This window comes from Chaetodon auriga, chromosome 2 (genome assembly GCF_051107435.1).
Source record: "Chaetodon auriga isolate fChaAug3 chromosome 2, fChaAug3.hap1, whole genome shotgun sequence".
Classification (NCBI taxonomy): domain Eukaryota; kingdom Metazoa; phylum Chordata; class Actinopteri; order Chaetodontiformes; family Chaetodontidae; genus Chaetodon; species Chaetodon auriga.
In genome coordinates, this window is record NC_135075.1 from 5356121 (window position 1) to 5382815 (window position 26695).

The window sequence follows — 26695 nt, forward strand, 5'->3', positions numbered from 1 at the left end:
TCAAAAGCGTTGTGGAAACAGTGGAAAGTAATTATATGATGGAGAAAGAGCGTTTTCACAGGCTGCATCAATGATTGATTTGAAAAATTATTTTGCCTTCAAGCCTTAATTCATGACCATCGTGGCCACAAGGCACCCACTTCTTTTCATGGTGAATCCTCTCATACATCTTCTTATCAGTTTCATCACTTATTAGGCCGAGAATTCTGCTGCTTACTTTATAATGTCAGACAGTGAAGCCGCGTAGAATAACAAGATGTCAAGTTTGGACTCTGGTTTAATTACCATTTGCTCATGTTCTGCATGTGAATTGTCTTGGCTGATATTCATTCATTCATCCATTCAGCTGACTTGATTAAAAATTGAAAATATAAGGAGGGAGAAAGCTGGTCTCATTATCACTGTGGCTGAACGAGAGTGTTATTTTTTACGTTTTTGTCCCAGCACTGCAGAAGAAAAATCTTTTTTATGAACTGATCTGACATTTTTTGCTAAGAAGATGACGGCTGAATAGAACTCTACAGGGAATAGGATGCATTTAATCTCTCTGTGTGCATGTTTAACCGGGTGCCGCTGTAACCTGGTATCATGCCTTGTAATTTGCCCACCGGTCCACGCCGGTCCACCGTGTCTGTGTCACGTCTTACATCGCAGTGATGTGAAAACGCATTCTTATTCTGTGCTCAAGTTATGGATAATAAATATGCAACATTTGATTACACTTTCAAAATAAAGCTTGCTGACATTTTGTTAGTCTTTCAAACTAAAGCTAGCTGACAATCATTTTGGTTTGGTTTAGGCACCAAAATTACTTGGTTAGGTTCAGGAAAAGATCATAGTTTCACTTAATAATAATAACTACTTCTTCAAAACCATCAGAATTGGTTTCACGTCTCCTGTGTGAAGGTCGTGTGTGTGTGGTCCACACCTCTACCCCAAACTCAACACCTAGGGCTTTTTTACCTTTTATACAAACTAAATTTGTCCATTACAGCCATTATCCCCCCCTGCTGGTACTGCACCGTCATACACGTCATACACGCACATAGGCAACACAAACCGTCACACTGACACGCCATCCTCTGGTGGAATGGTGGATCTATTACACGAGTGGTGTGTAGGCTGCACTGGCTGTTGCAGCCTCCTAGAACCAACCGAGTAAGACTGCTGTTTTTACATACAAGTGGCTCGAATTATACGTGAGACTGACACGTTACATTATCATCACATTTCCATAAAGACATGCAGACACATATTTTGTTTGAAAAACCTGCAGAGATAGAAGAGGTCTCAAACCAGAGTTCCTTGAAAATTTGATTTCTTTTTATTAACATCACAGAGATTTATGGATATCAGCAATTATAAGCACCGTGGTGGGGAAGACGTCTGCAGAAGAGTAATGACCAGAGTACACAGCATCCTTCAGTGTCACGTTCCGGCTCTATCATGGCTGCTGGAAACAATCTGCTGCCATTGTAGCCATTGTGTGTGTCTGTGTGTGAGTGTGTGTGTTTGTCCACAAGCATCACACGTGAGACTCTTTCCCACTCCACTGTCTCTACGCACCTGGTCTATTTTTGCCGGAGAAGCTCGTGTCTCTGAAGTGTGAAATTCTCTTGTGAATGTATAGAAATGTCTGTATTTCCTGGCAACTGACTTAAAAGCAACTGTTAACGCTTCATTGTGGTTGCTTTTGAAGGAGTGTGAAATTTGACCGCGGCTCATGAAGGCTGTGTTGACAAGCTGTAATTACCAAGCTGCTGAGCTTCAGATGAAATCTTTATTTATTGTTTGTCGGTATTTATTGTCAGACTAAATAAATAGAAGTACCTGCTCTCATATCTAACACACGAGTAGCTGCTAGTTGTATTTCCTGTATGGTTTACTTTTCTCTTTTTTGTTACCTCGGCAGTGTACTGAAACGGATTGAACCTCAATTGCATCAGTGCAAAGAAGAAAGTAAAGAAACACATTTATTTATATGAGAATGTCTCCCATCATTTATTCAGAGGCCTGCAGTAATACCCAAGAACTGCTGCGTCCTCACGCTCCTCTGTCTGTCTTTACTTGGCCAAGACTTTTTCTCGTTAAATGGATCTGTATCAAAAGCAGGTTGTCACCATGAAGTAGCTGGCCTGTGCTGAACTTAACCAGATAAGGCTTGTTTGAGCCAAAACAGTCCTGATTGTATCAGACCATGGAGGTGGAACTGCTATTGGAGCTGTGGGGGACGGATTCAGCATTGTTAAAACCGGGCCAGTGTGAAAAGCTGTTAATCTGATAAAGCTCAGACACCTTCATCGGCATTTTTATACACTTCCACACACGCACGCACATCCAGATAAGCGGACACACATTTGCACGCATGCATGCACGCACTAATAAATTTTGGCAACTTTGTCCGTGTACTGAGGTCAGCTACAGACTGCAGCACAGATGCGCTATTTGAATACTGCAGACTAATTAAATACAAGTCAATAAATGATCCCTTGCTGAACTGCCTGCGCCCATAGAGAGAGAGAGTACAGAGAGGATCAGCTGTGGACCAGAGGAAAGCACAGCAGCCGTTTTATCTGACCTCTAAATAATGAAAAATGGTTACTGCACTGAAAACAACCTGTAATACACACTTAAAGGAGGATTAAAGGCTCAGGGAAGGAGGTAGTTTTTAAAAAATTTAAACGGTGCAGCAGGTTAAAGATTGCTGCTGCATTTCATGCTATAATGTGCTGTTCAAAGCGGTAGCCGGAAGCCTTTTCATCCTTAATTTCAAACCTCAGTATATTGCGATGTCCATCAATACAGTTTTTTTTGTGTACCCATTTGAAAGATTAGGCAGAATATCCTGTAAAAACAAGCTGAAACAAACATGGAGATCAGACACAGGAGCAGTGCAGTGTTGGCATCAGATTGGGTTTCCACATACTCAGACCACCTCTTATCGCAAACAGAAGTGCAGACAGCAGCCTTGTGGATTTTGTTGGCAGTAGGGCACTGACAGACCTCTCCAAAATCCCAAAGCTTTTCATGTGCTGTGTGTTGGGTTTTCTCTTCGACATCATTTTGTATTTAAATACTCCTCATTTATATTGTACTCCAGCGTGTTGGTATTTCACATTCATGAAGTTAGCGGGATTCACAGGGGACAGATTGCAAAAAGAAGGGTCCAAATTGAATCAGCGGGGTCCAAGATATCCTGACTTTTAGTCTCCAAAATGCTGGATCCAACATTTCCCACAATGCAACTCAATGCATCTTTCAGTAAACCTCTGAGTGTTTCAAAATCTACACCTCCAGTTTCTAGCACAGGCTTTCAGTTATACTGTATTTGTGGTCTGCATGCCCATGCCAACATGAACAGGGCTTTCTTTGCTTTCTTTGCTGTTGCACTGATCACACCTCCGCGCTGTGCGCCGTGTTCACCACTGATTGTTCCTCCTCACAGTTTGAGGAAATGATAAACCCCAGAATGTGTTCAGGCACATCTTGTTTTCTGATTCCAATGTATAGAAGCGCCTTTCATCGCTGTTGTGCGTGATCACGTCAGACGTGGTCTTTCAGGCATCTTTTAACAATCTGCATTGGTTGCTGTGGTAACGACCTAGTTGTGTGCATGTATGCTAACTGGTGGTGTGATTTTCCAACGTAGATCGAAAACAACAAGCTGCCACTTAGATGGAAATGTGTCATTGCGATATGTTGCCACAGTGCAGGCGTCGTCCCCTGAACCTCGGTGAAGATTGATGCTGTTTTCACTCTCACTCACATGCTTTGAGCCGTAAACATGGCCACCAACCTGCACTGTGGTTATCAAGGTTCTTGTTGTGCTGCAAGTGACGCAAGGGAGGTTTCAAATGGGATTGATTGCCCACACTGAGATACATCTCCAGAAATCCTGTTTTAATATTTAACACTATTATTTATCAGTATGTCATGATTGTGGTTTAAATCTGACGGTTGTCATGTTTGCTCTAGGGAACCTCAAACTTACACCATGTTTACATCATATTGACTGAACTACGAGCAGCCAGACGGGATAAAGCATCCTGTCAGTCGACTAATTGTAATATCAAGCCGGAGACATGAGGAATTGTTGAAAGATGCAATACTGTATCTGTCATTTGTCAGCGAGAATTGTGGAAGTGACAACAAATTGATGCCAAGATGGCTGCAAAGGCTCCATCATGACAGTTTGTTGTAATGCAGTATTAACACGAAGGTTAATTTTAGTGAGCGATTACTGAGGTGGGCGCTGGTGAGAAGAGGGAGGGTGGCTGCTGCAACGTGCAGCTCTTTGCTGCTGCATTCAGGTATTATGATGCTTTTACTTGGCAAGGGGGCGATACAGGAGCTGATTTTACTGGTATCTGGTACTGAAAGCAACATCGGTCGAAAGATTATTGAAATGTTGATGCTACTACCCAGCAAAACTCATTATATTAATTATATAGAGCAGATTGTATGATTATTGGAGGTGGATAGCAGCAGCCTGTTGTGTACTGGCTGGTAGGACAGGAGGTACCTGGAGCTGTAGGAGCAGGGTTCTAGCTCGCTTATTCAACATACACAACTTTTATGTTGCAGCCACAGCAGCCACTGTCTGAATGGACCTTACAGTTACAGTTCAGGCTGAAGTCGGGCATTAAACTGCCTGGCATCAGTTGCTCCATTCATGGGGTTCGGTGGGGCTCTCCCTTCAACTCCTGCTAATGCATCACAAAATTAAACTTGCTTCTGATTGGCTCACATTGCAATGAACAATGACTGAAATCCATCCAGTCAGGCGAGTTTGTGGCATTTGAAACGGACCCACAAGCTGTTTTACCCTCTCAGTCTTTCAATAGAAGTAATTAAATTAATTCTGAGCAGAAGTACATTTATTTGGAAATTGTTACTCTTGATACATCTGAACACAACATCATGAAAAATTAATAATAGGAGACTATGAATGTGAGAGTTAATTCATTCTGATTCCCTAATGTGAGTCTTTCCCGGGGACGAGTAACGCTGGATTTCCTCCTTCCAGGTCTGATTAATAAGGGATTAACTTACAGGGCGGCGCAGTTGGATCCAGTTTAGTCATCTCAAATATTCCAATTTGTTGTATCAAATGTTATTACTGGCTGGATTTGTGCCTTGGCTTCAGGTTAGCTTTTGCAGTCTCACTATTTGCATATTGACGTGTCTAAATTTCATGAGCAGAAGAACCAACAGACGGAGTTCAGATGTTCCTCCTCCACAACAACCTGTTTATCATAACTGATGTTTATTGTCATTCAAACTTGGATGGAAGGTTGATAAGACACTAATCAATGATAATGCACGGTATGAAATTAACATGCACTTCATTATGCTTCATTTAATGGAGGAAGCTTTCTATGGCTTTACATTGAGAGATGGTCCCTACACGGAGGGAGCTGAGGGAGAGTGACTGTGCCACCTAATTAAAAGTTTCAAGTTGGAGCCACGCTGATTGTAAATGACTTCAGATGATGCTGGTGGGCTTACTGTTGATCTCAAGCTGTTCAAGCAGTTAATTAAAAAAAAACGATGTGGCGAACCAAATCGGTTACAGATTTCAATTAATGCACTCTGTGAGTCGGGCAGGGGGAGAACTACCCTGCCTCGTTAGCAAGTGCACGCCTGCCAGGGTCAGCCTATAGGAAAGCAACCACTTTTATTTGTTTTTCATCCTTTTTCATAAGCCATTATTAACAGCAAACCAAGCGATAAGCAATCATGTGCAAAAGAAATGAAAAAACAAAAGCTGTGCCTCTTGGGAAAAGCCTAACTGTTGCTATGGTAACCTACCCGCACACTAACATGGGGGAGATTTTATTTTGAAGGACAGTCCTCTCGTTATCTTCCCCTTTTGTCCTTTATTCTTTCGTCTGTGAGATGATCAAAGGTATGGCAGGTAGATAAAGCGTGGCAGTAAAATGGAGGGAAACGGACAGAGAGAGGGAGGAGGGAGGAGGGGTGGAGGTTTGGGGTGCGGGGGGCTGCACGTTTTAAAAAGAGATGTGAAGCTTTAAAGGATAAACTGCTGAGATACTGTGTTAAATCACAGCTGGGTATTTAACAGCAGTTACCTTTGCACTTAAATCTCCCCCTGTGACCTCCTCAAAACACACCTGACTTTGACCGTAATGACTAGTGTTGTTCCTCCCTGTATGACACATAAAGTTGTGATACAGGGTGCGTTTAAGGTGATCGTCAGAATTAGGTTTGCAGTGCATTGTGGGTTTATTCTTGATGCTTCCTCCCACGTCGATGACAGACTTCCTCCCCCGCTCCTCGCTGGAAACCGTGCGGAGGCAGGAGAAGTGGGTTACACACAGGAAACAGAAAGCTCCTGAGGCATGACACAGGAAAAAACAACAGCGGCGCCCAACATCACCACGATAAGGAAAGAAGCTTAAACACGAAACCTGCTGCTCATCTGAGCAGAGCGTGGAAGATGAGCATGGTTTGATTCCCAGTTGCACACAGGCAAAGTGATGTAGTGTCAAAGGGAAAGGTGGGTAAACTGGATCTTGTCAGTGATAATCAACCATCCAGTATGTTCACGAAGCAATTAGCATTATCCTTTAAATTAGGAGATGAGACGTAGCAGCTCCAAGGCTGGATGATTCCTTTTAATGAGACACATATCTGGTTAAACAAATCTGACCGAAGAAATGAACTTTGAGCAACTTGACAAGTGAACTCCTACATGTTGGGTTAACACAAGATGTAAAAACTTAAAAAGCTAAAGTTTCCCCACTGATTTGTATTGGACTTCAATAACGATGATGGAGATTTTAGAGCACAGAATGAATGAAGCCAACGCTTTGAGTGAGTAACATGATGGTTCAGGCAGTGGGCGTATTCCTTTAAATAGCCTTCTCGTGCTTAACATGCAGCAGATTGATATTTATATGATTTGAGCTCAGAGTTTAATTAAAGGAGCATTGCTTAACTGGAAGCAAGCATCTGTTATGCAAATCAGCTTAAGTGTGTTTACAGTGTGCTCTCATTTGTATGCCTGCCTATGTGTTTTTGTGCAAGAAATATTCAGACCTTTACAGTGCTTGTCTCTGTGGCCTAGAGGTTTAGGATGTTTACCATGTAATTCGATTCGATACAGGTTTTGGACTCTGGTTGCATGTCTTGTCCTTTGCTCTCCACGTCTTTCTTGTCAATCTACAATATAGTGTTTTACTGCTGTAGCTGGTGAGGGTGGAGTTGGTTTGAACTACTTTACAGACTGCTGGTTAGTTTAATCCTCAACATTATCAGTCACAGGGGGCTTCCTCATTTGGACAGACAACATTTTCTGCTCAGGGGATCAATTTGTGCAAACTCATAGAGTAAGATTTAAAGAATCGTATAGTTGTGTGTATCGTCTATAAAAATAAACATTTTAACTGTAATTTTGTGTGCCGATTATGTGTTTTTATACCCAGTCATAATCAGTTTTCATTATTGAATAAGCTGCCAGTTACTTTCTCATTGAACTGATTAATCATTTGGTCTATAAATGTCAGAAAATAATGAGGAATGACCGTCACATTTTCCCCAGAGTCCAAGGAGCAATCCTTAGATTGCTTGTTTTGTCACAGAAATTGTCCAAATCTCAAAGATAGTTCATTTACTACAATATGAAACAGAGAAGGATTGATTGATTGATTAAATGACTAATCCCTGCAGCATTACTGTCAGATGATTATCGAGCAGTAAACAATAGAATATTCCCCTGTGAGTTCAGTAGAAGTTTTAAAGTAGCATAAAATAGAAGTACACAAGTACATGTACTTCAAGTCTTTATTGAGTAAATGTACTTAGTCACTTTGCACCACTGCTGATGAGATGCTTCCTCTGACTAATACACTCCGAAACACCCCGTTCTTTGTGTGTTAGCATCTTGTAACTTTAAATGTAAATGTAACTGTAAATGGCAACTCAACAGTAAATGCACATACTGTTCTTCACTGAAGAATACTGTGTATTAATACTCATCTGCTGTGTGTTGCACCGCTCAGTCCATTTTCATTTCATATCTTCTGCAGGGCCCTGAGTGAGGCAGCGGAGCATCCTCAGGAGAGGAGAGTTCAGCCTGGCCTATAACTGATCTGACACTCCCACCACTCAACTCCATTTCACCTCTCCAATAACAAACCTCCCCCTCACCTTGGAGCCGTGATTCCAGACTCCCAGCTCTCCTACACCTCCATCTTCTCAGCTCCCCCTGATCAATCCTCCACCAAACCTTCCCTGACTCTGGCCCTCCTCCTCCTCCTCCTCCTCCTCGCACATCCCTCCCTGCCTTGGTGAGCCATGGCAATACCATCAGCCCAGGAGTTTCACTGGCAGAGCCTGGCACGACTGCCCAGCGGCCGCGTCTACCACACCCTGTCTGAGGTGGGGGGGCAGATGTATATGCTGGGGGGCTGCGATGCTGCAGGGAGGCCCTGCCCGGCCCTGGAGCTCTACTCCCCGGAGGTACCAAACAAATGCAGTGTGGGCAGTAACTGACTAACTAAGTAACTGTTATTAGTGATGTCAAATCTACAATAATTTGGCCACACATAACCATTAAATTGCAAAAAGAAATGTGAACAAACACACATTCACACATTTGTTCAAATTTGTACATGAAATGTTGCATTTCCCCGGTGCACTGAATACAAGCTGAAGCTGAAATATTAAGCTCATAATTTCTTGGCAAATCAACAGCAAAGCACTATCTGTACAGTAGCTGCAACTTCCACTGTGCATTATTTAAATCCCCCTGAAGACACTGTCACAAATCAGTTGATTTAAATTGGAAATAAACTAGCTGTACATGTAAGGCAACTCCCAGCACTGAGGAGGCGCACAAATAAAAAAAGCACAACTAAAACCAGGAAAAGTTCAACCTCATAGTAAACTTTGGTGGCTGTGCTGCAGCTGAAATGTTGCTGTTGAAGTTTCGCAGATTCTGGTGTTTTTATTGGCTTTAAGTATTCTCCCTCATTGAAACATCTGCTCTGTGCCATTGACTATAAATTACTTAAATAAATCTTGAAACACATGCAGATATATCCACAGCTGCCCTGTGCATCAGCAACTGCTCTGCCTGAACGCAGCTGATTGTCCCTGTTTGCAGGGGGACCGGTGGATAAGCTTGCCGCCCATGCCAACGCCTCGTGCTGGTGCAGCTGTGGCAGTGCTGGGAAAACAAATCCTGGTGGTGGGAGGAGTGGGGGAGGACCAGAGCCCCCTGAAGGTGGTGGAGATGTACAACACAGAAGAGGGGAGATGGAGGAAGAGGAGCGCTCTGCGAGAGGCCTTGATGGGTGTATCCATCACTGTGAAAGGTACACACAACATTGTTAGTTGCAACACTGTGAAAAAAAGAGTTAGTAGTGCTAAAATGCTGCCCAAACCCAGAGTGAATAAGTTGTGTCCTCATTCACTAATATTTCTACATATAGTGTCACTACAGGGTGGTATGGTGATGCATGCAAAGTCGGCAATAATGAGAAAAAAAATGTGTGGCTGATTGAAAATAATTTGCTGTGTAGGTTGAATCTCATATCAGTTTAATGGTACTGCTCTTAAACACGAGAACTGTGAACTGTAAAATTACAGTTCACCACCGAAAATAATCCATTTTCAGAAAAGCTGTTTTTTATCTACAGCTCCAAACACAAAGCAGAGCAGCTACACTTGCTCAATCATCTTGGAATAAGGAAATGCGTCCACTATCCAGTCATAGTATCTCATTTCATTAAGTTACGCATTTAATCAATTCCAGTTTGATGTGCATAGAAATATCAAGCTGAAACGTGAAATTTGCTATTGATTATGCCAAATGTATTTCATGAATGCAGCAGCAGATGTATTACGTTACTCAGCAGAGACTGCATGAAAGTGAAAGCAGTCTGTTGGACGGAAACACTATCAACAAGTACTGAAACAGCAGCAATCCAGAGCATTAGCTCAGCCTGTTACCAGTTTACGCCCTGTACAATAACATCTGTGTAGTGCACTGATCATCAGCTGCCTGCCCATTCCATCCGGCTCGCGGAATATTAATAAATTCAGAAAAAGAGCACATCTAATGTTACTCACCACTGGAGGAGGCCCATTAGGGCCTGAGAGGGATCGTTGATTAGCTGCACAACCCCTGGCAACAAGCCAAAAAGTCCACGATTCATAGTTTACATGGTCTACAGAATCGGATTATTCTAAAGCACCATCCTCTCACTCATCCACCATCAAGTCCCTCAACTTCCAGGCTGACATTCCCTGGAGCCGACAGCAGCGCAGTGGCCAGACTACGGGAGGTAACTCCAGAGCTGTCACAGAATCACTGAGCTTGTCTGTTAGATGTTTAGTATACACGCAGCTGGTATTCTAGCAGGCTACAGGTAGTTACACCACTGATTTACTCATTTCCAAACTGCTAGTTGGAGCACTGTTTCACAAAACATACTGTTTCTTTTAGCTTGCAAAACACCAGTACAGATCTCCTATTTGCATCACTCACACAGTCTGTTACTCTTACACATGCATTATATATATGTGTCACATATGTGTGACCACTTTTGCTGACGTGGAAATACAGAAACACAAGCACAGCATGATGTGACTGCATTATGCAGGCTGTTTAGGTCGCACGAAATAACACATGCACCCTCCAGTGTCTGACCCCAAGGACCCCTAAGGTACCCCAAAGTGCCTGTGTGAGCCTTACTCTGGTTGCTACTTGTAACCATTAATTAACCAACTAGAAGATTACACTTGCTATTTCAAATGAACATATATCAGATTATGAGTTCAGCAAATAATTTTAACCCCAAGCAATAAAAATTATACATGACTCTAACTGATACTGATTAATATGCCCGACACTACTGTGGACCCACATATTGAGTCTCATTGAGTATTTTTGTTTAATTCCTGAAGAGGAGCTTCTGTCGAGATAAGGACTCATTCATTTGTAGTTGAACTGTGGGTGTTGTACTGAGCACTGACTGCCTCCTTGGTTGAGGTCTGAGAGTATTTTCTCTTGACATATGGATTTTCCATGTTTTTAGGAGACCACTCACCCTGATATAGGCTCATAGAAATAACATTAATTTTGTGAGAAAGTAAAAATATTCAACAATAATAGGCTAATTAGGTCTAAACACTCTGCCCCTGCAGTGTCTGCTTGGAAAAATTCTAGATCTTGGACACATGTAGTGAAGGACCCCTGCTATAGGGTCTTAACACATAGTGTACGCATTAGATTTAGTGGCTTTGCACTGAGTTATTTTGAGATGAGTTATCTGTGCATCCCATCCAGAGTCTCTCTGCAAAATAGATTTGTCTGCTAGTCGTCCCTCACAGGTACTGCAATAGCCAAAGCTGATAACACATCCACATGTAGAATGTTCTGCCCAGCTGCTGTTACCACCCGTCTATGACAGTGAGAATAGAGCTCGTAGTGTGGAATATACAGAAGTCTAAATATGCACTTGTCGGGACGTGCACCAAATGATGTCCAACTGCAAATCTGGAAACATGCTGTTGCCAATATTCAGTGAAAAAACTTAACAGCAAAGCAACATGTTTAAGTCTTTTTATCAAGATGTTCTTGAAACATGACATTGCACAACAGTAATACACTTCAGCAGCACAAACAAACAATCAAGCAGTGTTAGTCTGCATACAGCCATCTGACGAGAACAAAGGCATTACATGACCAAAACCCAGTAAGAGTCAGTATTTAGTGTGGAATTAGAGCGCAGCTTTAATCTTGTGATTACATTCAAACAGTGACACAGCAATCAGTTTGCTCACAGTGTGAACCCAGCGTGTATCCTATGATGCATCGAGGTTATACAGCGGAGACAACAGATTTAGGTAACAAACCAGAAGTTTTTCTTGGGAACTCGTTTGTCTTTGAGCTTTGATTCTTCCCGACTGTCAGATTCAACCACTCACGTGACATGGAATTATGTCTTCATTTAGCAATGTGTGTGTGTGTGTGTGTGTGTGTGTGTGTGTGTATATATATATATATATATATATAGTTTACATCAGTAAGTACCTGTGTGTAAAGTGTAGAGAATTTGATTGGAGTAACTGCACTCCACAGTGAACCTCAAATAACTCTGAACACACTCTATGAGCACTTTAAGTTTAACCAAGAAGTCTACGATAAGTTTTTGCTTTTGGTGTCAATGGAACGACGTTTGGCCTCTAACACTCATATTCATTCTCACATTTTGGGATGATTCTGGCATTCTACATAAATAAGCTGTCTTTTCAGAGAGTATCTTTTCAGCCTAGGATGAGTTTGTGTTCTGAGCAGCGCCACATCAGTCCCTGTCTGCTGGAACACAGATAGATGTTGTATACACACAGACTTATTGGCTGTGTATATTCATCGTGCCGCCCTCTCCAGGTCCCGGAACAGTCTTCAGTCCTCACCCCTTTGCGTGCACTTTCATCCCCAAACTGGTTCTCAGCAGCTGAAAAAGACAAATGGTCTGACAAAATGATCGATAGGTCCAAATTAGAACAAATATGCTATATTTAAATGGATGCTCAGTCATCGAATTGACTAAATGATGCCATTTTTATTGACATTTGTAGAATCATTATTTTCCAGATATTAGATAATGAACCTCAGGTAATGAGCTTTTCTGTTCCCCCGAAATGAATATTAAGTGTTTTGGAAACTTTTCTACCCTGTGTTATTTATGTAATGCACAGATGCGTGGAGGTTAGAATGTGAAATCAATGGCTTCATATCCAAAAATTTGAAAAAATGATAAAGAAAAACAAAATAAAAATGCAAATTGTTTTCCTGCAGCTCTACTTCTCTTCATTCTGATGGTTAAGGCTGTATTTTCCCTTGTGTCAACACTCTCACCCACTTCCATTCTTATTCTAGAGGTGTCTTGCCGAAGTGCCAGACGTGGACTCTTGCATTTTTATTCTGCTGCTGTAACTCCCTGTCCTTCCCATGTCTGTCACAGTCTCCTGCCTTGTCACAAACTTCTCACCCAACTCTCTAGCTTTGCACATTTTTAACACTTCATGAAATAAAGTGCCAATGAGGTGTTTCCATCAGCAGGGATTGGTTTTTCACAAGCCGATCATTGTTGAGCAGGTTGTTATTGTTTGACTAATTTCTGCACCATGTGATATAGGGTTTGATGAAAACTGCCTAGCCTCGCATTATATATGCATTATAAATACATGAAAGCACTTAGAAGAAACTGTGGTTGTGTGTGTGTGTGTGTGTGTGTGTGTGTGTGTGTGTGTGTGTGTGTGCGTGTGTGCAGATGGCCGGGCTCTGGCAGTCGGGGGAATGGGTGCTGACCTGCTCCCTCGTAGCATCCTGCAGCAGTATGACCTTCGAAAGGACGTGTGGGCGCTACTTCCTCCCATGCCGACTCCACGCTACGATGCCAACACACATCTGCTGGCCAACAAGCTCTACGTGGCAGGTACACACAGACCAGTGTGGGTGTGTTTGTACCACAACAGTTTCACTTTGTGTGTCAAACAACAGAAATGATTTCCAATAATTCAAGGAGACGCTCTCTAAGTATCTATGTGACTAGAATTATTGGTTTTCTCTTTGTGCCACCTTTAAGGCGGTCGTCAGTGTAAGCGACCAGTCAAGGCCTTTGAAGTATATGACACAGAGACACGTTCTTGGACGACGCTACCCATGATGCCTTGTAAACGTTCGTATGGGGGTGTGATATGGGACATGACGGGGAGGTTGTGTCTGCTCGGAGGACTGCGGCAGGGAGGAGGACACCAGAGCTCCAAGTTCACCAAGAATGTCAACATTTTTGACACCAACCAAGGTATGTAAACACATTTTCCTTTATAGGTTTCCAGTTTCCATTTTACTTCATTTTATTTCTTTGTAACTTGAAAGTAATTCGTCTTTTTGGTCTTGCACATTGACATCTTGCACAGACAAAGTTTTAACCCTTAATTCATGGATTAGATGACATACACATGCACACTCAACACATGCCATGTGTGAGAGGGTTGTTCTGAACCTTAGGATTAATTGCACCAAAATGAAAAAATCAGGTGGAGCTGCAAATTCAGAATATGCCACCTTGACTTTGAATACTTCACTTATTTCAAGCAAAATAGAATTTCAGTGCAGAGTTGGAATGAGGACAAAATCAGGACTGAGGCTGAGGACTTTGAAGGGATGTATACGTAATACTGCTTTATATGCAGCTCTGTAACCAAAACTATAAATGATTGGTGTTGCTGAGTTGCTGGAAAGATGTGGGCTGTACTGTCTGGAGGGTTTTAAAGGAATAGTTCTTACATTTGAGTACAACAAAGCATAGTCTTGGTTAAGCACATAAAGTGGAGGCAGGGGGAAACAGCTAAACTGACTCTATTCGAAGTTCAAAAATATGCCTACCAGCACCTCTTAAGTCGTCTTATTTGCACATTTCTTACTTGTTAAACCAGTGCATAAGCAGAAATGTAAATTGACAATTTGTGATTTTAGGATGGGTACTGGATTGGAACAATTTCCTGACACACAGTTTATTCATTGGCACAGTACTTCTGTGCAGTGCTGGTTGCAAGATATGGTTGGTTAGAGCAGGTTTGTTTTGGTCTTCTGTACAAGCACAAAGATCCCCAATCTGGCAACCTCTCTGTCATGATAAGACTTTGGGAAGCTGTGTACAGTCACTACGCCTGGATTTGCCAAGAAATTCTGAAGAAAAAGTTCCAGCATGTTAATCCCCAAAACAACACAAACTGTCACTTTTACATATTCATGAGTTGAACAAGTGAGATACACAATGTTCAAAGGAAACACAGTTTTACACATCTGTTTACAGGTGTTAGGGAGTACTACTGCACATGTGAAAAAAGTTGCATAAAGCCTGATAATTGCCTCGAGTGATGTCACTTGAGTCAGCGTTAGTTAGGAGTGAAAACTGTGAATTTGAAAATCTGCCGGTGTGGAGTTAGAAAGAAGTGATCTTACCAGATCTCTGTATCCATGAATGAGGCTAGAGACTCGAGGCTACATTAGCTGCTACTAGCATAGCACACCCAAGACTCTGGAAGAGGAATGCATGAAGTGAGAAAGACGATATATCTGGTTCAGCTACACTGATTTTGCTACTTTTTTAACTGTTCATTGTGAGTCTAATAATGTTGCAGGATTGCAATACTAAATCGGCGGAGAAGCAGTCAGATTTACAACTAGCTCCCTGCTTCCACTCTTTCTGCTGAGCTGGGCTAAATACCTCCTGACATCAGCTCCATATTTATCAATCCTTGCCTCTCACTCTAATAGATAATAATATGCATATTTCTCAGAACTTTACTCTCATCCCTTAATATTTTTAAATTAATTAAAGACCAGTCTATCACATCTGCAAACCAAAAATAAAAGTCATGATGTTAGAGTTGGGTAATTGAGATGTTCATCACACAGATTATGGGTGTCCCACAGAGACATTTTATTTTTTGCTATCAGCAAGTGTCTCATCGTCATCTCCTTTTTCTCTGACAGCATCCATCTTCATTTTGACTTAACTGTCATACAAAACATCCCTTAACATCACCCTCACCATGAAGAGAAATGGTTTTCTACTCAAACAGGCTTATTCCTCCCTGTGTACATTCTGCGTCCCATAACACAGTGAAATGACTGATACCTCGATCCAAGCAAATACACCCCAGAGTAACAGATGAACAAATTGAGGAGGGACGGGAAAGAGAAATGGAAGAACAAAAATCGATAAGTCATTTTAGACAGCTGGATGTACGGTCACACGTTGGGATTGGTCGAATGAAAACCAAATAAAGCAGAACACGGGAGTGATGATGTTAATATATGATAATGGGGAGAAAGTTTGCCTTGTGTGTGAGAGATAGAGGCAGAAAGAATGAAAGAAAACGTCTTCCAACACACACAAACACAAGCGTTCATGTGCATATACTGATGCATATCCACATGCTCGTGCACACACATACTGGGAAGGCAACCGTACCCCATTTCACCAATCTAATTTTGGTGGAGATGAGATGGGAGATGAGCTGCGGCGGGAGGGCTGGGGATGAGGAGCGCTTTAAATTACAAGATCCAGAAACAGATTGCTTTATTATCCATCTGCAGCAATATCTCTCTCCACACACACACACACACACACACACACACACAGTCATGCAATCTGCTGTCACACAGTGATATTCTATTACTGTTCCATTCCATATCGGCAGTCTTAAGACACACGCCTGTTAGGTGTTGTTTTGGCATTGTAGGCAAGCTGCAACAAGTGTGACTGAAACACAAAGAGTGGAGTTGTGAAAGGAAATTTACAGAACGAAAAACCTGAAAGGGTCAGTTCATTCAAATTACTAAAAAAAGATTTTCTCACTTTCCTCTATTGGTATCCAACCATGCAGATAGTTTTAGGGTATCAGTCTGCATCCACCACAACACAATGGAGGTCTCACTGCCGTGAGCACCACAAACAATGTTCCATTGACCTCCATTATATTGAGGTGGAGGCCAGAGTCTTCGAGATATCTCAAAACTTGGATAAATAAAACCAAATCTATCTGCATTGAAATTCAGTTCCTCCACGGTACCCTGCTCTGGAGGTAGTACCTTTTGGTGAGGATAAGGGACAAACATGTCTTTAAGGGTTTACTGACTTCCTGACAGGTCTAAGATAAAAATAACGAGAGAGAGCGCATGCAAATCAAGGGTGAGCACGAGCCAGAGACAGCGATGGTGGTTCAAACTAGAAACAAAGCTTTGTTTGATTCCATTTGGTTACACACTAGCTTCGTACTACTAATGATTAGAAATGCTAGGCAAAATACTGGATTATTAGTGCACTAACCCTATATCACTTTTAGCTTGTTAATAAAGACACGGTACTGAATAATGCTGTATTTCCATCTTTACTACAATGGACAGTGTGCCTTACAGCCTTATCCTTGATTGGTAATTAACACTAATGTCTTTTTAGGAGACTATTAACCTGTAAATAAAATCACAAATGAAATTGTCTTTCTTTTTAATTGAAAAGCACAAAACAACGTTGCCCCAGCAGCGTCCAATAATAAGACAGGGGATGCTCTGTGCTGCCTGAGAGGTGAAAACATAGTCAAAAAATGTTCACAAATCACTTGCTGCAGCTCATAAAGGTTCATTGCTGAGTGCATAGTAATAACTGAAGCAGCTCAGATGTGTGTGTATTTTCATCAACTCCTGTATTCTCTCATCTGGAACGTGGAAATTACCACCTTGCCTACTAAGGCAGAAATAGTATCCGTTTATGAAAACTGCATCTCAGTGTATTTGTTTTTTAATCTGTTGTTGGGCTGATTTGCCTCTTCTTCATGGCTTTTCAGATGCTATGAGGTCTCAAACAGAAATTAACAAAGGCCACTCTCCGTTACTCATTTAGTTCCTGACTTTATATCCTGTGGCTCCTTTCAACCTGGAACTAAAGAAAAAACATCTTTACGTGATTTCGGAAAACCAACCCTTCAGAATTTTTAAATCAATTCCTTTTCTGTAGCAGTACTGAACTAGAATTATGAATTCTACTATTTTCATCAGAAACACTTTCATCAGAAGCCTCTGTGAAGCATGTATAACTCAGTCAACAGTAACAAAAAACATAAATGATGCAGTCCTCTTGGGTCCAACTAGTAACAAATGTATTCCATGTTGTCTATATTTGATTTATGTCCTGCTTGAGATGGTAAAAACTACACAAAAGACTACAAAGCAGATGGAATGAAGCAGAAATGACAAGAGAGCAAATGTGGTCTTGGTTAGGCCATGACTGTAGGCCAATGTGTATCTATTAAAAATGCCACAACATAATGATGAGATTCTGTCCAAAAAGGATCATCTGTGTGGTCAGCGGGGTCTGAGACATTGCGTGTGTCAGAAACAGAATCCAGCAAAGACTGAGAACCAATCACCATCCTTTTCTAGTTTTAATCACGATGGACAATTACAGAGGAGAGCTGTGGACAAAATTACTCCCACACAGACTACAAAGCCCAGTCTTCAGAGAATCGCCTCATCTCTCTCATCCTTTTGTCTCTCTCTCTCTGTCTATTTTCTGCCTCTCTGTATTTTCTCTGTCTCTCCATCTCTTTATTCTCCTCTGCCATCTCCCTCCAGAGAAGAATAATGCATGCTGGTGTTTTCCCTGCATCCTACAAAGAAAATCTTGGCATGAAGACTTGTGTAATCCCTCCAAAGCAAATAGGAATAAGGTTCTGCAGTTGAAACTCAGTCTCAGAGGATTGGACCATAAGTCTGTAGAGTGATGTGTTGACACAACTGTAATTTAAAGGGAAAAATCTAGCCTGTAACACTGTGAGCACTGTTTAGAAAGGAATTACAAGTGTTGCAGCATGCATCCACTTTGTAGATGGGTGTATTGTATTTTCCATTAGCTGATAAATGGAAAACATCGATAACATGACAGTATGTTTCCTGTGTCCAGTGCAAAGTAAAATATAAGAAAGAATAAGAGTGGTGCCAGAATCAAAGCACAGGAGTTTTTATGGATCCACATCCAACAATCATTAAGAGATAAATACAGGAAGATATTCTAATGTCTCAATCAATAGTAGCCTCAGTTGACGAGAATTCAACCACATGACGTGCTCTTATGAAGGGCTTCAATTTGAATTTTTCACTTTTTCAGTTTTGTTTTGTTTTGTTTTTTTGTTAGTCTTTGCTCACATGTTGAAGCACAAATAGGATTCTACAGCCATACTCACAGCTCTTTGAGGCTGTAATGAGGCACAGCTTTGAGCTAAATGTCACACTGCCAATGCTAACATGCTGATTCATGGTGGGTATAATGTTTACCATGTTCACCATCTAAATTTAATATTAGCATGCTAACATTTGCTTATTAGATCAAACACAGAATGCAGCTGAGCTGATGGGAATGTCATTCGGCATGCAGATAATTGGTTATAAAGCACTGGACATGTTGAAATTCCTACCTGATGGTGCCGCTAGATGAAAAGTCACTGGATCACCAAAGTTATTAGAATTCAGCCTGAGGATAACATTAATGTGTGTAACAAGTTTCATGGCAATCCATCCAATACTTGACATTTCATTCAAAACCACAAATGTCAGCCTCATGGTGGCACCAGAGGAAAAGTCAAGGTTTCATCAAAATCAGCAGGACTCATCCTCTGGGATCCATGAGTGTCTGTGTCTCATTTTATGTGAGTCCATCCAGTAGTTGATCCTAGTTTTAGTCCGGACCAAAGAGGAGGACTGACTGACAGGCTGACGCTACATGTAGTAAGTCCAGGACCGAGTTGTATCAGGTGTCCACAGTTTAAACTTAGCCCACTGAGAATGTTTTCTAACATCACTACATTAAAATGGGTTGCATCACACACACTAGACCTTACATAGAGATTATGTGTTACTAAATATTCACACCTATAAGTGCCAGGTGGAGCTGTTGCATAGCTGACCAGACCAGCTAACAAAGCTAATTTGCTAATTCATGTATGACCCACTTATAGTGAAGAGATGTAACTGGACTATGTTCGACACATCTCACCTGATGATGGAACCATTTGAAAGTACAGTTTACAAAAATGAGACAATATGTCGACAATTACAAAAAGCTATACTTTCGTTTTTCTTGTTCATAAAAGTATGTTACAGTTTATGACTCTAGTGGATGTCTGAAGAAAAGCAGGGTACTGTATTCAAAGACAGCCCTCAGTCAAAGTTGCCCATTGGGTGTAAAAATCAAAGAACATTTTTCAGGCTTTTTTTTTTTTTTTTTCAAGAGTTGAGAGCATGCACGCATTGGACATTTTCTCTGACTGAGCTGACTCACTTCCTGTTGTCTCTAGACACACAAGAAAGGCGTAAAGTTACTTACTGATGCAGCTATTTGAAACTTTCCAAATTTTAATGGACTGAATGAGTGAAATTTTGATTATGTAGTCATTTCGGGGTGTTCTTGTCTTTTTGGGTCAACGTGCGATCCTGCAACACCAAATATGGCCTCTACACCGATTCGCCTCATGTTGTTCCTCGAGCGTAGGTGACGTTAAACTGACGTCTTCTTTTCATAGTCGATTGCACAAGAGGCTAAAACATTACAACCCAATTTAGTAAATCCCCACTTTAGAAACTAGCTGCAACCGTAACTGTCAAGTCTGTAAACTCTGAACTCAAAAAGGACTTACCATTCAAACTTGTTGATGGATTTGTGGAGAGCAGGTGCATTCTGATCCTGTGGAGTTGGCTGAAAGTTTGCTGTGAGGCATTCTTGACATTATAGGGAAGTAGAAGTAGACAAAGCAGGCTGGAAAAGTTAAATTACAGTTCTTGTCCAGGTGGGTATCGTTTCAACTGTTTCTACACTAATGCCAGTACAGTGACTGAGTCTCAGGAACAATGCGATACCTTACTGGGAATATAGATATGTTTTCGTACACAGCCCTTGATACATTTATCAAAAAGAGCAAGCATTTGATGCCAAATTTAGGTACATCACAGTTTTCAATACACGCAACAGCTTGACAACATAGCTGCTGGAATTTCTTCACCATCTTGGATTTGTGTTACATACCAGTGTGAAGTATGTGACAGGAGGATTTTCCTCTGAGAGAACAGAACAGAGTGGATGGCCAGCTGTGATCTCTATTCTGTTCTCTTCTGCAATTTAACCAGGCTGGAAAGGAAAACACAGCTCTTCATTACACACTGCTGCAACATGCAGGAAGACTCACCATCTGGCTACTTATCTCTCTCTCATTCTCTCTGCCTCTATTTGTTTCTCTCCACCTTGTTGCCTCTGCCTCTTGTTTAAGATAAAGCTGGAGAATAAATGAGAAAGAGGGGGAGAAATAGCGAGACAATGGCAGTGCGAGACAGAATGAGGAAGAGAGAGCAGACAGAAGAAAGACGATGTAAAAATAAGTGTAAGAAAAGATAAGAGAGAGAGAGATCCAGAAAAAGAAACAGAAGATAGACAAAGATAAAGAGCAAGGCATTTTTTGTACTTTTTTTTTGTATTGTTCTGTCTCTATCTTCTTTTCTACTTCTCCATCCTCACCCTCCCTCACTCCCTAATGAAGTTATCTTTCTTCCTCTGTCACGATTCTCTCCAGTCTGGGTTTCCTTCAGATAAACAAGACTTCCCAGCAACAAAACTTACAAGTAAAAAAGAAAACAACTTGTGTTGAACCTGCTGGGGGAAGAGAAAGATTATTTTGATGGCTAGGTTATCATTTCCACCACTCTCGTGTACTCTTTTGATCATCCGGAGTTCTTCAGCTTTGTGTGAAGGACATGTCACCTCCACTCAGACTGCATACAGTGTGTAGAACATTGTCTTCATTGCCAGTTTTAAGTGGTAGGATACTGGGAGATTGGATAAGACTTGCAATGTCTTCTACAATTGCAGCCTGACTTAATGTTGTTTCCAATATTGTGGGATTAAAGGTGACAGTAGTTGTTTTCGGTGGTGAATTTAAAACAAGCACATGCTCGCCACTGCACCTGTGGGCACCAGGGTTCAAGTCCCAGCAATGGGGCTTCTGTCATGGCAGTAGCAGCGTTATGGCTGGGAGGCTGCTGATGGAGCGTGTATGCTCTCACTGGAATAGCAGCTCCTAGTGTTTGGTCAGGATATCTATGCAGAGTGGTGGGATCTGGGGAAGACAGTGAGAACAACTGTGTGTGTAAGTGGGGATTCAGACCCAACACAGCCTTGCATTAAAACAGCACAGGGGACTGCATTGGTCCCCCAACAACGCAGTCCCCTGTGTAGTTTAGGTATCAGTGGGACAATGTAGTATGATCCATGAAGTTCAGTTGGAGTAACGGATTAATGCCTATTAAAGACTTATCAGACTCAAAAATACCACACAACAGTTTATGATGCTCAGAGACAGGATTTTACAACTCTGGAAAGTTATAATGCCAGCAATTATTTTAACTTACATCACAATGACTGGGGATAAACAGTAGAAATACAGCACTCCTGTTACAAAGTGACCTGCTGGGAATATGTGCTTGCATGTATTTGATTGGCCAACAAAGCACCTTGATAATTTTATGTCCGAAAAAGGTAGCAGGATAGCCTTGCGTTGTTTTGTCATTCAAGCTAATGGAAACTTTGAACATATTAAAATATATTCTGCTTCAAGAAGTGATGAACTGTAACTGCTGGTCTAAGTCCTGCTTTCCACCCTCTACTCAAAGTAATGCACGCAGCTCGGAACGTAACTTCAGTTCCACCTACCAAACTTCATTCGCCCCTCTTGATCTTCAGAAAAAAGCTACAGACACTTACTCTTGTTGTTCTCTCCTGGCCAGAACTTTGCTTGTGATGTATGAAAATCTCATATGTTGCATACGTTGCTTTGGATAAAAGCAACTGCCAAATGACAAATTCTAACTGTAATTATAATTATGGCCACAAACAAAGCCACCCACATCATAGCACAGTCCTTTACTTCACTGTCACATATTGGAGCATGAACAAGAAACCTGATACCTAAAATACCTGGAAGGATGAGTTGTGTTGGTTTTTGGTCTGGGGACAAAACGTCTACTAAACTTTGTAAGTAAATGACAGTAGAATCTTTGGATTAAAGCAAGCATTATCAACATACAGCACATTAACAGCTATCTTATGACTACATGAATCAACATGCAAACATCCTTATGTAATAAATCTAACTATGTTATGTCATCTACTGGACAAGGAACTCACTTCTCAAGACTGTCACATGCCTCAACAGACTGCTCCTTTAAATGGCAGATTTATGCATGAAAAGAAATAAAACTTTATCCCCAAAAACATTGATATATTGACTCTACCCTTGTTTAAAGTAAACTTAGTGTATCCTGTCCCCTATCAAACAGGAATGATTGATATTTTAACAGATCACTGTGAAACTGTATGATTTCTATTACAGCATATTTATTCCTATAAAAAAAATATCCAAATCCCATTACAGTAATTTATAGTTCTCTGTTGTTAGTGTAGTGCAACAACAAACATACTACTATGCTGAGAGTGATACCCAGTATACCTTGTGTTCCTGAAGGTTTCAGATTAACTGAATCTTGCAATGGCTAGCTGATCTTCTATACTGTCATGCAGACTTTGTCAAACTTCGGAGGTCCAAATAGCTATGTTGGACTTATGACCCACTCCTGACCCCTTTCCTTACTAGCTGCATGGGAAGAAATCCCAGCAAAAGCTAAATTTTTTATAGCAAAGTGCAGCCATCAAAATGATGTGCCAGCAGGCTGAAAACAGTATTCACACTTTCTCTCTGTAATAGTAGTCTGACTCTAACTCTAACCATCCTGTCTCCTCTCTGTCTCTGTTTCTAGTCTGTGTTTGTAACCTTTTGAGTGTCCTTGCCAGGTGTATGTGTGTGTATGTACTGTACTCGTCCTGGCTGCAGCTGGCTTTTTTGGTGACCTTTTTGTAGAAGTCACAGTCCGAGAACAAGCTCAGCAGCGTCCTGTCCAGCCGGCGGAGGACTACAGTGCCACTAACTTCACCTTCAGCTACTTCGTAAGCTTGTGCACACACAAGCACACACATCTGCTCACTTCAGCTGTTGTTTCTTCTTCTTCTTCTACTGTAGGAGTCTGGTTGAAGTCGGAGGAGACGGTGGCAATGAAAACAAAGAGAGCTGACTTTGCTGCTGCTTTCCTGCGTGGCCGTATGGTTGTAGCTGGAGGACTTGGTAAGTGTGCTACAATGTAAACAAAACGTTGTCCACAGCTTTCACATTGCATTTTTATTGATTGAAGTTTGTTGCCTGTTATAGAATTAATTTCAGAACAATCCAGTGGGTTAAAATATCCTATTAAAGTGCATTAAAGTGTTGACATGATTGAATGTATTTGACAGCTAATTCAACATCTACAACAAAAAAGAAATCCAGCAAGACCAAGCTCATGATTTTAAAATGAAAGAAAATTGTTACATTCTTTGTTTTATCTATATGATTGACTGCACTTGATTACAGGTTTAATGATCATGGCCTTTGTTGATGGTGTCAAAATTTAGAAGTCTAATACACTGATTGGCTGCAATGTTGTGATCCTGGTGAATCCTGATGCATCAATGTTGTCATATTTCCTGTAAATATGAGCTTCTACTTGAGAAATACCCTCTATGCCAGTCAGTACACAGAAGTAAAACATGAGGGAATATTTATTATCTTTGATATGTCTGATAGCTTTGAGTGTTTATTTATGTTTCCAGGTCATGAGCCCTCAGCCCTGGACACAGTGGAAGCCTTTCATCCTCAGAGAAAGAAGTGGGAGAGGTTGGCTCCCATGACCTTCCCCCGATGCTCTACCTCCTCCATTATCATCAGAGACCGCCTCCTGGTGGTAGGAGGAGTCAACCAGGTACACTCCTGCTAAATTTAAACATAATGTTATATATTTACACATACATAAACAGCACATCATTTAGACAGCAGCTTAACCAGCAAGACATGTATTAGAATTCATGGTGACAGATGGTTACTTCTCACTGTTAAAAGGGGCAAGTGTGTCCCACAGTTGACATATTTATGTATACCCTTGGAGTGTTCTTCACAACTGTGAGTGTGGTTTTAGTCTGTAGTGAGGAACTACTAAGAAGGTTTGTGTTTGGAAAGACCCTTGTCTGTCTGACTAACTGCACACAGTGATGTGTTACATTTTTCAGTAATGAACAGTGTCATGAAATGCTTCTCAATCTTCTTTGATAATAATTACAGCTACAAAAAAACTGTTTCTGAATGACCATTAGAAATGTCAAAACTTCTGTATTCTGTGTAGTACACCTGCCTTCGGTTAGTGTGCCCCTCAGCTGTGTTGTCAGGGGAAATAGCTCCTGGTAGGGCCTTCCAAGGCAAGTTGGTCCCAGGGTAGGGGCCTGACTAAGAAGGGGCTGCAGCACCTTGCCTGGACCAGGGACACTGGTAACTTCTCTTAGCATCTGACCAATGCAGCTGGGTGGGGCACAGCCCAAAAGAAATACATGGAGCTGCTGCCCTTTTGGGCCCACCACAAGTAGCCAAGCACCAGGCATTTGGTTAGGAAGGAGTGATCAGCCTTATCTGAGCCCTGAATCATGCTTTGTTATTGGACTTATTGTTATTGGTGCCTGTCATTACAGCAACCTGAGATCCTGTGGGTGGACACCAGTGGTGAGGGATGCAGTCAGGCTGAGGAAGGGTGCTTTTGCCACTTGGTTGGCACAGGAATCGTAGTGGAAAGGTACTAGGTGTGGATGAAAGCCATCCTGAGACACTGAAGCCTCTGGACACTGTTGGGCTGTCTTTGCTGGCACGCCTTTACAAATTCGTGTAGAGGAAGGTGACCCAAGGAATGACAGACCAGGGTGGTGGTTCCCATATTTTAAAAAGGGGAACCAGGGGGTATGCTCCAAGTATCAGAATATCATATGGCTCAGCCTCCCTGGAAGAGCTTGTGCTGGAAAGGAGGCTCAGACCAACTGTGGAACCTGAAGTCCAAGAGGAGTAATTCCATCCTGGTCCTGGAATGGTGGATCAGCTCTTAACCTTACCAGGGTTTTCAAGAGGGGTCATGGGAGAATTGGGAGAATCTCAGAATTGCTGCTCTTTGCAGATGATGTGGTTCAGTAGACTTAATTAGACCATGACCTTCAGCACACACTGAGTCAGTGTGCTGTCAAATGGGAGGCAGTCAGGATTAGAGTCAGCACTTCCAAGTCTGAAGCCATGGTTCTTGGCTGGAAAATGATTGCTTCCTCTTGGTTGGGAAGGAATTGAAGTATCTTGGGGTCTTCCCAAATAAGGCAAATGAAGCAGGAGATCAGTAAATGGATCAATGGTCAAGTGGCTGTTGTACCAGGATATTGGGGTGAAGAGGGACCTCAGTCAGACGGCAAAGCTTTTGATTTACCAGCCAATCTAAGTTCCAAGCCTCACCTATGTTCATGAGCTTTGCATAGTGACTGAAAGATTGAGATTCTGCATATGAGCAACCAAAATTAGTTTCCTCCATAGGGTGGATGGGCTCACCCTTACAGAGAGGAGGAGCTCAGACTAGAGCCAATTCCCCTTCACACTGAAAGGAACCAGGTGAGGTTGGTGGGGGTATCAGGATGCTTCCTGGGCACCTTCATTTGGAAGTTTTCTGAACACGTCTAACTGGTAGGAGACCCAGGGTAGACCCAGAACATGCTGGAGAGATTAGATATCTCATGTGTTTTTGGAATGTTTTGGCATCGCCCAGGAGGATTTGGAAAATGCTGCAGGGAGAGGGATGTCTGCACCACTTTGCTTAGCCTGCTGCCACTGTGACCCAGAATAAGCAACAGAAAATGGATGAATGGGTGGACATTCCTCCTTTGCCATATATAAAAGCAAGCCATGACTTTTGTTATCGTCACTGTTACAGTAAATATCAGATTCAGTATGAGTTATCTGAAGACTTTACCCACCTCCAAACACACAATTAGTTCTCATCATAATTTACCTCGATTAGCTACAGAATTCAAAACATGAGGATTTCATACATAACGTTATAATTCACGATAAAGAAGTAAGTGAAGTATTCATTTAAATTTAGTTTTACTTTAGTTTTTAATAATCAAGTCATATTCTTCTCCAGCTGTAACTTTTGTCTTCTGAG

The 26695-nt window shown here is 41.6% G+C and overlaps 1 protein-coding gene across 1 annotated transcript in view; it reads left to right on the forward strand.

Annotated features, from left to right (window-relative positions):
* klhdc8a (kelch domain containing 8A) overlaps positions 1-26695 on the forward strand; it is a 37745-nt gene that overhangs the window by 8302 nt on the left and 2748 nt on the right. Inside the window, exons 3-8 of the mRNA XM_076744929.1 lie at positions 8052-8484; positions 9131-9341; positions 13308-13472; positions 13623-13841; positions 23662-23763; positions 24288-24436. Of these exons, the coding sequence (XP_076601044.1) occupies positions 8320-8484; positions 9131-9341; positions 13308-13472; positions 13623-13841; positions 23662-23763; positions 24288-24436 (1011 nt within the window). The 5' untranslated portion in view covers positions 8052-8319. The remainder of the gene's footprint in view (positions 1-8051; positions 8485-9130; positions 9342-13307; positions 13473-13622; positions 13842-23661; positions 23764-24287; positions 24437-26695) is intronic.